Source organism: Chanodichthys erythropterus, chromosome 8 (genome assembly GCF_024489055.1).
Source record: "Chanodichthys erythropterus isolate Z2021 chromosome 8, ASM2448905v1, whole genome shotgun sequence".
Taxonomy (NCBI): Eukaryota; Metazoa; Chordata; class Actinopteri; order Cypriniformes; family Xenocyprididae; genus Chanodichthys; species Chanodichthys erythropterus.
The window spans coordinates 6,890,598-6,902,698 of NC_090228.1; the positions used below are offsets into that span (position 1 = coordinate 6,890,598).

The 12,101-nt window shown below is 34.1% G+C and overlaps 1 protein-coding gene and 1 long non-coding RNA gene across 3 annotated transcripts in view; one reads left to right on the plus strand and one right to left on the minus strand.

The window, feature by feature from the left end:
* On the plus strand, window positions 1–7,767 carry ifrd1 (interferon-related developmental regulator 1). 2 transcript variants are annotated; one of them, XM_067391639.1, is made up of 12 exons: window positions 1–214; window positions 3,823–3,927; window positions 4,046–4,124; window positions 4,230–4,354; window positions 4,463–4,620; window positions 4,715–4,765; window positions 5,912–6,090; window positions 6,225–6,333; window positions 6,786–6,920; window positions 7,001–7,129; window positions 7,212–7,307; window positions 7,552–7,767. In XM_067391639.1, exons 1-12 carry the CDS (start codon window positions 184–186, stop codon window positions 7,636–7,638), a joined length of 1,284 nt encoding a protein of 427 aa, XP_067247740.1. In that variant the 5' UTR covers window positions 1–183; the 3' UTR covers window positions 7,639–7,767. The 2 variants fall into 2 exon arrangements, with proteins under 2 accessions (XP_067247740.1, XP_067247741.1); XM_067391640.1 differs by lacking the exon at window positions 1–214 and adding an exon at window positions 259–444.
* Window positions 7,768–10,888: 3,121 nt separating this feature from the next.
* LOC137024104 (uncharacterized) overlaps window positions 10,889–12,101 on the minus strand; it is a 7,415-nt gene continuing 6,202 nt past the window's right edge. Inside the window, exon 3 of the long non-coding RNA XR_010895636.1 lies at window positions 10,889–11,015. This is a non-coding gene — a long non-coding RNA (uncharacterized lncRNA). The remainder of the gene's footprint in view (window positions 11,016–12,101) is intronic.

The window sequence follows — 12,101 nt, forward strand, 5'->3', positions numbered from 1 at the left end:
GCTGACGCAGCCCTAGTTTTTGAGGGAAAATGTATCGCTCGCGCTCCAAGTGTAACACCGGAATCGCTTTTAATTCTTTCCTTTTCACTGTGCCATTGGAATATACTCAACTGAAAAGACATTATAGTAAAAACTGGTCGTGTATTGGTTGATTTTAGGCGCGGAACTACTCATTTAAGCAAGATGCCACGGGCCAAGAAAAGGAGCGGCAGAGGTAAGTAAGGTGGAATGTCTGGAAATGACCGGTTTTTTTTTTTTTTTTTTTTGGCCTGCTGCGCGAAAGGGATTTGTAGTTCTTTACGCGTCGATTCGGCAATGAAATTGGAGGAAGAGAACTACAACTTCCATGACTACACATCCCGCTTTGGTTGACAGCCAGGAGTGTCTTTCTTTTGATACAAACAAAAGAATAATACACAGTGTAATCCATGGACGGTCGAAAATGTACGTTTGTGTTTTTAAATATGGTGTTTGTTTTTAGGGTAATGTTTATTTTTAAATATTTGGGTTACATAAACCGTTTGTCATATTAATGAGATTTATCAAACGACGAAAGCTTAAAACAGATGGAATAAATTATGATGGTCATACTGTACAGTATGATTAATTAATAACAAAACAATTAAATCAGATGATGCAACTCAATATGATTGATTGTGCTTAAGGTCAATAAATGTATAAGAATTGGTCTTTGTTATTTGAAATGTCAAATAGTAGGCAGCTACTGTAATGTTTGTGTCGTCTTTCAGCTGTCAGTGTGTGTTTGAGGTCATTTCAGGCCATGCAGTCACACTTATATAACACAGGCCTGTTTGGGACCAAATAGAGGACAGGAAGAAGGAACCAGGAACATGAAGTCCAAATTTTTTCAGCTGTAGACGTGTATAAATCAGTCTGTAGTCTGTTATTAAACGTTCTCGGCCCATCTGCTCGCTGGATTTGCACAGACCTTTGAGGAGGAGAAGAGACAGTTTGTTCTGGCACCCTGCTGTACTCCTTCCCACCATTCCACGTGTTGTTCCGTATATCTGCTGTACTCTTCCATATCTAGACATATTTACTTTTGTCTGAGAAATTTCACACAGGGACTTTTTTGTTTGTTTGCATAACCTCAAAAAAAATGTCCTCTGACCTTCCCCAACAGTAAAAGACACTTTGTACCTTCTGCACTTATCTGCATTTTGCTGGGCTGATAACACATGACTGAATTCACTAAAGGTGTTTCTTTAAAGTCAAAGTGACTTCCACCCACATCATATGACTGCCTGTAATTATTTGGAAAAGACACTTCTCTGTAAGTGTCATTACAGGGTTGGTCACCATTTAAAGGCTCCTAAAATGAGAAATCATTTGATCTAAAGAAGTTCATTCAAAGTACACTACAATTCAAAAGTTTAAGGGTCACTCAGGTCATATATATATATATATATATATATATATATATATAATATGAAAGATATAGAGAGAGAGAGATTTTATTTAAGAAATTAATACATTAATTGAGCAAGGGTGTATTAAATTGATTAAAAGTGACATTAAAACTAGAGATGCAACGATATATCGGCCAATAATCGGTATTAGGTTATTAAAAGCAAATTTTTACACTCCGCTATTGACCGATAGTTTAAAAACAGCCCATAGTCCGGGCCGATATATCCTGTCAATAAAAAGAGGCAGGAAAATGCACTGAATTTGCACTTTGTGTAAAGAAAATGCTAAGAAACCAGTTTGATGTTCAATATTAATCGTAATTACGTGAATTAATAACGTTCAGGAAGTTAAGAAATAATAATTTAATCTTCAGAATTTAGTTAGTGTGTTTAATATTAATTTGATTAATGTGTTTGTTTGTTTATAACTGATACCAGTTACTCTGAAACAAGTTGTTGAAATGGAGGGAATAAAGTTTATATTTGCATTTCTTTCAAAATATAATAATTAAAATAATTATTATAGTTAATTATAATCATTAATTTAAAAGCTTTAACCCCTTAACTGTCACCGTCCCACAGGTGGGACGTTTGCCATTACATATTTAAAACAGTAATATTCTATACTAAACCTAAACGAATCTTGACAAACTATATATCATTTGAAAGCTTAGAATCTCTTGTTTACATATTTGGTGACTGATTTCCAAAATAAATTACATAGGAGCAGTAATTTATCAATTTGCAACAAGCATATTTTCATACTCATAAGGCATGTTCAGACCTTTATTTTGAAATTGCAATGAACATGAAAAATCATTAAAGATTGGTTGAAACATGTTTGTTTTCATGCCAAGAGTTCAAAAGATAAAATCCATTCAATTTTTTGAGAAAAAAAGGTCTGAAAATGTTTTTAATAGGAAAAAAAATACATTTATGATTGTGGCGCCGATCTATAACCTAGGCCTACATACATGTTATTTTTATGTTTATTAGAGGCTGAATTCATATCAAATTCTGCCAAAATTCCCATACTACTTCTATATAGGATATCTACTTCATAAATTGTATGAAAATAATGGAAATATATGGTTCAGATCACTCAAACCACATATGGAAATGGAGGCGCCTTTATATGGTCAGTAATGGAGCTTGGTTGTCATCTAGTGAAAAAGTGTGGTACTGCGCCCAAACAAAATCTTACTGAAAGCTCATTTTTTGAGATATCAACCTGAAATTTGGAACACAACTTGTTCAGATTTTTGGCTTTGATTTCCTTGCAGCTTTAGAGTAAAACTTGTTTTGTAAAATATATATTTTATGTAAAATATAAAATATTATATTTTTACATTTTACATTTTCATAAACATAAACTTCTATAACTTTTTTTCTGTTTCACTTACATAAGTTTTTTCACATCTACAATAATCTGCCAAATTTCATCTTTAAAACAAGACCAGCCTTTTGTCTATACTCCAAAGTATTCTTGAATTACAACCATTTAAGTTTGGATAGTGCATTTTCTTGTCTAAAAAAAAAAGTGGGGGTGACAGTTAAGGGGTTAAAAGGCAGAACCCCCATATTATCGGTATCGGCGGATATCACTCTGAATAATCGGCTTTCTTTATTGGTGGAGAAATTTGGTATCCGTGCATTTCTAATTAAAACATTTGTAAATGTTAAAATAACAATCAATAAATTAAAGATGGTTAAAAATATTAAGCATGACAACCGTTTTCTACATTGATTAATAATAAAAAATGTTTCTTGAGCACCAAATCCACATGAATGATGCCTGATTTCAGCTTTTCCATTAAAATTTATTCAAATAGAAGTTATTTTAAATTATTATATATATATATATATATATATATATAAATATATATATTTATATATATATATATATATATATATATATATATATATATATATATATATATAATTTTCTTTTTTTTTTTTTTTTTTTTATTAAATAAATGCAGCCATGGTAAGTGACGACTTTTAAAAACATTAAAAAAATCGGAACCCTCGAAATTCTGTACATTTCATAACTCGTAACTTCCCAGTAAAAAAACTTGAAAATAATCCGAACATTGTCTTTTTTTGTATTTGTGTATAAATCATTGATGCATGATTTATACGTTTACATGTCAACAACAACTATTCGGTTAGATTATGCCGCTCTGCATAAACTCCCATCATATCCCTGCATTAGAATAGAGTGGTTTAATAGAAGATCCCTGATCATTTTGGTCTGACTGTAACTGTTTGATTGTCACATGTTCAGCATGGATCTGTATCTGTTACAATGTAATGCAGCTTTGCAAAGGAGTTGTTATTACAGAATGAGGCGGTGTCAAGAAAGGTTAAAGTTTGCTATCTGTTTTTGCAGGGGGACAACAGGGAAATGTCCAGCCGTTCAGTGATGAAGACTCATCGATTGAGACCCTCAGTCACTGCAGCAGCCTCAGTGAAAGAACCAGTGCAGCAGAGGACGGTGGGTATTTACAATCTCCTTAGATATCTGCAATGGCACGCATAATAAGATCTTGTGGACTACTTTGTGGCATGATATCGGAGATGAACATTTGATTATCCCTCATCCTATTTGACAGCTGGTGAAAGTGAAGAAATGGCTCAAGAGGACTTCCAGTACAAACTGAAAGTGTACATCGACAGCACAGTGGATAAGAGGTTTGTGTTACTTAATCAAACTTGTAATTGATTGTTCAGAATAATCTAAATGTCATTTGTGCTTCCTGCGGCAGTCTGAACTGAGCAATTATACTCCCCTTCTAGTGCCAAGACCAGACAAGGTGCCCTTGATGGACTAAAGACTGCCATGGCAACTAAAATCCTCTACGAGTTCATTTCCGAGAGAAGGATGACCATCACGGACAGCATTGAGCGCTGCTTGAAGAAAGGTTGGTTTAATTTATGACTTTGAATAATAGGAAATAAATGTTTTTCTTCAGATGTTGCCATGACATCAGTGCAGAAAGTTGAGCTGGCTGTTTGCATGTGCAAACCAGGTAAAGGTGTGGAGCAGTGTGCCGCAGCCTCGCTGGCGTGTCTCCTGTGCATCCAGCTGGGCTCTGGGATTGAGAGCGAAGAGGTTTTTAAAACCCTTAAACCTGTTTTTAAGACCATCCTCAACGATGGATCAGCTAACATTCAAGCCAGACAAGCGGTAAACAGTTGTTCCTCTATTGCACCTTTTATAAGAAAGAAATCCAGCAAATTTGAGATTGTAACAATCTGTTGATCTTGACTTTGTGTTTCAGTGTGCAACAAGTCTAGGCCTCTGCACTCTTGTGGCAGAAGATGATATCATGGTAAGCAGTGGAATGCAGTTGGGCAATAAAAGCCTTAGTATGGTCTATTCAATTCAAGTAAACTTCAGTCTTGAAAACATAGTTCACTCAAAAACAAAAGGTGCCATTTATTTTTCTCTCTCATGCAATTTCAAACCCATATGCTGCAAATTTGTTTTCTGTGGACCAAAAATGTTTCTGACAGTCTTTTTGCAGATTGTTTCTGTACAGTGAACATTAATGGTGACTGTTAATCTGTTAATATAAATATAAAATATCATGAAAACAGATCATTGAATCAATGAGCTGAACTTGAGAACCACATCATTTGTGAACTACTTGGGTTTTGAGCCAATACTTTTCATTCATCTGGTTATAGCTGTACGATTAATCAAAAAAAGATTGCGATCTCGATGCAAACACACACACGATTTTATTTTATTAATGACAACGATTCGCCCACGCCTTTTAAACCTTTGACAAAATCATACCGTTCAAAATCTGTGTTCGCGCTGAGCCAGAGAGAGCAGTTTTGAACAACGCAGTAGTTATATCTATTAAAAACAAGTACTGAGATAAAAGTTTAAAGTTGGGATATAAACACTGATGTCTATGATAGCTATCAAAATAGAGCAAACCATTTTTGAAACTAACTTGATGTTTCAAATAACGGTTGTATCAATTACATCTAATGCCACTAGGTGGCGACAAAGTGACTGTTAAAAAATGTGTGTCATAGAATCATTCAATCAAAAGATTTGTTCAAAAACACTGATTATCCAGTAATGAAATAAGTATTGATTCATTGAATTCATTCAAAACCATTATAATTCATTCAAATTAATTAAACATTTTTCCAGGAATTAATATTTATTCAGAACCTCTAGTAAATTACATGTTAGTTTGTTTAGTTTTATTTTCATAATCGTGATCTTTATTTGAAACCAAAATAATCGTGATTCTCAGTTTATCCAGAATGGTGCAGCTCTACATCTGGTTGACAAATCTGATTAAATGATTCATTCTGGAATCTGATCGATCTGGTCGAGTCAAAGTGGCTCCTGATTTAACCATAAACATGTTCTGAATACTTTTTCTAAGCGCTCACACTTGAGGCATACAAGGGTTTCATGATTGACTCAAACCTGATGATTGTGTCACCTCCAGGATGTGTATGCCACTATGGAGTGTTTTGAAAGCCTTTTCACCCACTCGTACATCAGGGAAGATGGAAGCAGACCTTCTGTGAGTCCTCAGATCACACAACTTCACACGAACGCTATCTTGTCCTGGGCCCTGCTGCTCACCATCTGCACTGGCAGTCACATCAGAGACATTGCACAAAAGTAAGTGCAGGAAAACGCTGTTTTATGCCTTAGCTCCTTCGTGGTACTCTCAAACTGATCTCGCAGGAGACTTTAAAACTAAGATATAACCTCCTCCCAGGTTTATTCTAACAAGCATGTGCTACTGTTTTCAGACATCTGGATAAACTTCCACGTCTGCTAGAGAATGACGATGTCAACATGAGGATTGCGGCTGGGGAGACCATCGCCCTCCTGTTCGAGCTTATCAGAGATGTTGACCCTGTAAGTTGTGTGTAATTATAATTAATAATGAATGTGTAATTATTAATAATAATTATATAAATTTACAATAAAATATTAAATTAAATTGAAATATATTATTAAATATTAAAATTTACATTAAATAAATGAATGTTTAATAAAAATGGAAATGTAATAAAATATTGTATTAAAATACTTAATCATTTTAAATGTTAATTTGTTTAAAATGCATTTAAAATTTAGAAATGTAATAAAATACTGTATTAAAATACGTATTCATTTTAAATATAAATAATTTGAATACATTTTAAATGTATTTTAAATGTAACAAATTAACTATTTTAATAAAAGTGTAATGTATGAAATATTTTAATAAAATTATTTAATAAATTTGTATGATTTACTTATTTTAATAGTTCTGAATTAAGTAATTTTAAAATAAGGTATTTGTCTCATTTTCTTTACCTTCACAGGAGTTTGATTATGATGACTGGGAGTCGTTGTGTGTGAAGCTGAACGCATTAGCCACCGACTGCAACAAACATCGAGCCAAGAATGATAAGAGGAAGCAAAGATCTGTCTTTAGAGATGTCCTCAAGGCAGTAGAGGTAAGAGGAACTGAATAGTTGACAGGAGACTCACTGGTGCTGTAGTTCAGACTCTGACATCTCTTCTGTGTCGGGAACAGGAAGGGGATTTTCAGAGCGAGACGATCCGCTTCGGCACAGAGCGAATGGTCATCGACAGCTGGGTGAGGAAGAGGACTTATGACACCTTCAGAGAGTTTGTAGGCTCTGGGATGAACTACCATCTACAGGTAAAGCTCTTAGATGTTGAAAATACGTCCAGAAAAGGAATCTTTCAAACTGATTTTTAAAAGTTTAATTTTCTGACCGCAGGCGAACGAGTTCATTAGAGACGTTTTTGAACTGGGACCACCGATGTTGATCGATTCAGCCGCTCTGAAAGCCATGAAGAGCTCCAGACTGGAGAGGGTAAGCAAGCTGTTTCTTTTCTACATGTTGCTGTCTTTCACTGTATAATTTTCACTGTAAAATATATATATATATATATATATATATATATATATATATATATATATATATATATATATATATATATATATATATATATATATATATATATATATATTATTTTTTTTTTTTTTTTTTTTCTGAAGATTTGTTTTGTTTGTTTTTCTTGTGGTGTAATTATATGCTTGGTTTGTTTTTGTTTTAGCACCTCTACAATGCAGCAGCGTTTAAAGCTCGAACCAAGGCCAGGAACAAGTTTCGGGACAAAAGGGTGGATGTTGGGGAGTTTTAGGAAGTTTTGTAAAGCATATTATTTTTTTTTCCCTCTTTCATTTAAGTGTTTCTACTCTTCACATTCCTAACATAGTCTTTTTTTTATATATATATATGTTAAATGTTAATATTTGATATCTATATAAATTCACTAATATACTAATAGCATAAATTCACCTCCTAGACTCTAATTTATGTCTGTATTTAAGTGGTGTTTGGTTCATTAATGCATCGGATCATGTTTTCTGTTATTTGTGTACTTGTAGGTCCTGCAATGTTATGAATTGCACAGTATTTATGACTTTTTTGTGTTGTCACAATGGGCTGTACTGTAGTGGCAGGGCTGTACATTTAAAACAAACAAAAAAAACACAAAAAGATTAATAAAGTTATATGAAATTGATGCCCCTATTAAAAAGTCCTGGTTTGTTTTCTTCAGTGTGTGTCGTTGTCACCGATGACTCTTTTTAATAAGACAAGAGACCTCGAACTCTATCAAAGAAACGGCCAAATTAGACATCCTGAACCTCCTTTGTGCTTTCTGCAATCTGTTTGCTTGTTTGCTTCATTCACAGTTGCCATGGACACTGATTCACTCAAGCTGATATAACCAGTCAATGTTTTGTAAGAAAGACACGTGACATGAGGACACTATGTATTGCTGCGTTCACTCCATGTCATAATTACTGTAGTTTTGAGATGACAACATGTGACGTTATATTCAGAGCTGTTTACATCCTCAGATTGGGAATTGTTTCTTAGGCATTGATAGTGGTGCCAAAATGAATCTGTAGTGGTCAGGTGGTACAAGTAGGAGTTTTCAGAAAATTCCCATTTTACAAGCTGTAATTACGAGCTCTAGGAGGACATGAATGCTTATTACCCAAACACTCTTTCCCATGATTATGATAAATATGACTTTTATAGATCACATATATGTGTGTGTGTGTGTATATATATATATATATATATATATATATAAATAAATGTGTATATGTATGTGTGTGTGTATATGCAGTGCATATATATACATACATATATATATATATATATATATATATACACATACATATATATACACATATATACACATACACATATATATATATATATACACACACATATATATATAGATACATATATACCTAGACATATATATATACATACATACATATACATATATATATACATACATATATATATATATACATATATATATATACATACATGTATGTATGTATATATGTATGTATGTATATATATATACGTATATACATACATATATACATACATACATATATATACATACATACACATATATACATACATACACATATATACATACATACACATACATATATATATATTCACACACACGCATTATATATGAATATATATATACATATATATATATATATATATATATATAGTGTGTGTGTGTGTATATTAGTACTTCAGTTTATTTTATATATATATATACACATACACATATATATATATATATATATATATATATATACACACACACACGCATTATATATGCATATATATATACATATATAGTGTGTGTGTGTATATTAGTACGTGTATTTCAGTTTATTTTTTCAAGTAATTAAAATGTATTTTTATAGTCACAGTACTGGTTTTGCTTGGTTAAATTTCACTATAAATAAAGTAATACTTATAAATTATAAATAATACTTTTCACTCTCAGACAACATTTTCACTTGTTAACTAATAAACCAGTTTTTACTGAAGCATTTTCACATTGCTTTTCCTAGATGTTATTATACAGCAGTAAATGAACTTGTGGTACCTCTTTCTTGCAGTAATAACATTGGCCTCCTCTAATCTGTTCTGAGTCTCTGACATCTTGCTGGAGGGATTTTCTGCTCTTCTTCATAAACCTGTCAGCTCTATAGGGTTTGAAGGACGTCTGGCTTGATTCTTCAGATCATGCCAGTGTGACATCAAAATTTAGGATTTAACTCTGCCTTTACAGGACATGAAAACTTACTTCAAGGCCATTCTTTAGAGCTCTGACTATGTTTAGGATAATTGTCTTGGCTTTATAATTCTGTTTATATTAATGAGCTGATGTTTTGTTAATTAGAGGCAAAGACTACATGAAACGATTATGCTTGTCCCCCATTAACGCATCATTTCAGATCTTCAGTTTCATTAGTTAGTTTTGATATTTAATTATAGCTGTTAACAGCCCACATGATCATACTTTCCATTCACACAAGTCGTAGGTTGAATTTGAAAATAGCATATGGCATATGTTAGAGGAAGAAACAGAGTATGCAAGTAGTCTTTGACAAGCTTTTAAAATAAAAGACAAGCTTAATGCATTCCAGGTTGATTACAAATAACCAAAATAAAACATAAAATATTTTTACTTGAATTAAAATAATCATCAATCGTTTCGTGCGTGAATTCCGATAACCACAAACAGAACTTATGTGTTTTTATTGCTCTTAGGGCATGAGAAACAAGGTTTTCACTTCTTATCTTTATTTATTTATTTATTTTACACATTTTACAGAGATTTTCAGATGTCCACTTGAGTGCACAGTGTGTGTTTTTGATATGAGAACATGAGGACAAGGTACAACAGGTGAAGGAAACTCAACTCAGACAATGTAGAAAACGCTCATGCTCCCTCCAGTCTACTAGAGTACGTCATTTTACCCTAATTAGCTGATAATTCTGATTGTTCAAAATTGACAAATTTAGCTCCCCTCTCTGAGAAAAACCTCAGGCTGAAATCTACATTCATCTATTGATGCTTTCAGACAGTGGAAAAACTAGCGATCAGGTGTTTTCAAATCTCATCTGAAATGAGCAGAGTTGGGGGTAATGCATTATGTAGACTACTTTTTTGATGTAACTGCAAATTAATTGTCTATTAACATAAATTTATTTACAGCCAAAAAAAGTTACTTCAGACTAAGTATTCTGAAGACCAAGAGTCACAGTAACAGTATGAATTGTAGCAGAAATATAGTTAGTGATGCATGATGTAGACAGATGATTAATCAGAATTTCCTCCAAATCTAAAATCAATATTTGGAGAATTAAAAAATATATGACTCCTTAGATGTTACTTAATGCTTTTTACCTGCAAGAGTCTCCTAGGATAGAAGGAACGGATGGATGGACATTCCAGAGCAACTTGTCATTTCTGACTGGCTGTCGGCCATCTTGGTTTGGAGAAGAAAAAAAAAATCCACACACAAACGGTTGCCACTTGGTGGCAGTATAAATGATGATGCATTAGTGTCCACTGTAGTCAAGTGTGGGTATCTGCCAAGTGGTGCTCACTGCAGAGTCAAATGACGTCTAGCTCCACTTCTCTGGACATCTAGCCTAGCATTAGACACACCCAGCAACCTGGAGTATCAAAAACAAGCTGTTAACAATGTATGATAATCTTAAATAGGTGAAATGTTAGATTTACAGTGCCCAGGAGAATGTTGGTGAGGAGCAAACAACAAAGGTGTTGGGGGATTTCGACAGCTGTATATTTTTGGGGGAGGAACGGATTTTGAAAGCTGTATATTTTGGGGGGGAGGGGGCGGATTTCCACAGCTGTATATTTTGGGGGGGAGGGGGCGGATTTCCACAGCTGTATATTTTGCCGTCGGATTCTGCCCCCCATGAACATTTCAAATGATGCTGGTTAAACTCCATCCACGCACAGGATAGAATCGGCATCTTTTAAGTCGCTGCATCAACATATCTCATCATATGTGGAAGGGGGAACAGATTTCCACAGTTGTATATTTTGCCATCGGATTCCCGATAGCCTAGTGGACAGTGTGCTGACCTCTGGTGCTCTTGCGCACCTGGAATCCTGAGTTTGTGTCTTGCCTAGTGGATGTTTCTGAGTAGCATCTCTGGAGCAGCTGGCGATGTGGCTCTCTGTAACGTTACATAAATCAGACCTGATGTTTCCTGACAGAACTCCTCCTCTCTGGTCTGCTTCCTGTTACCTCTGTCCTCACATTTCAGACTGAGCGGTATGAAAAATTAATGAGTAGATTTGAGTTATTTTGTCACGGAGCCGCATTTCACATGAAAACAGTTCTCTTCACAGACTTTTGCCTTTGGACTTTCTATCTCTGATCTCTGTAAATCCAAATAAACATTCAATTGAAGTTTCTCCCAGGTTTTTTTTTTTGTTTTTTTGTTCAGGTTTTGAATAAATAAAGTGCAGAGAGCTACTGTGACCCACATATATCATGTCCTGGTGGCACAGCGGTGGCCTTGTGTCTATGTGCGACATTCACTGTGGTATAATTAGCATCCTTTGGCCTCGAAACTCAGAAAGTAGCAGCAGACCGGAGGTTTGGATTCTGGGTCAGTGTGAGAATGAACTCAGAATGATCTTTTCAACGACACGTCAATGTTAGATGTCTGACTTCAAGTCAGCAAAATGAGCATGGAGATGTCAAAATATAAGATTTCTGAGGTCAC

Coding starts and splice junctions, on each gene's coding strand:
- ifrd1 (XM_067391639.1), top strand. CDS start 184: ATGCCACGGGCCAAGAAAAGGAGCGGCAGAG. Junction 215..3,822: donor CAAGAAAAGGAGCGGCAGAG/GTAAGTAAGGTG, acceptor CTGTTTTTGCAG/GGGGACAACAGGGAAATGTC. Junction 4,766..5,911: donor TGGCAGAAGATGATATCATG/GTAAGCAGTGGA, acceptor TGTCACCTCCAG/GATGTGTATGCCACTATGGA.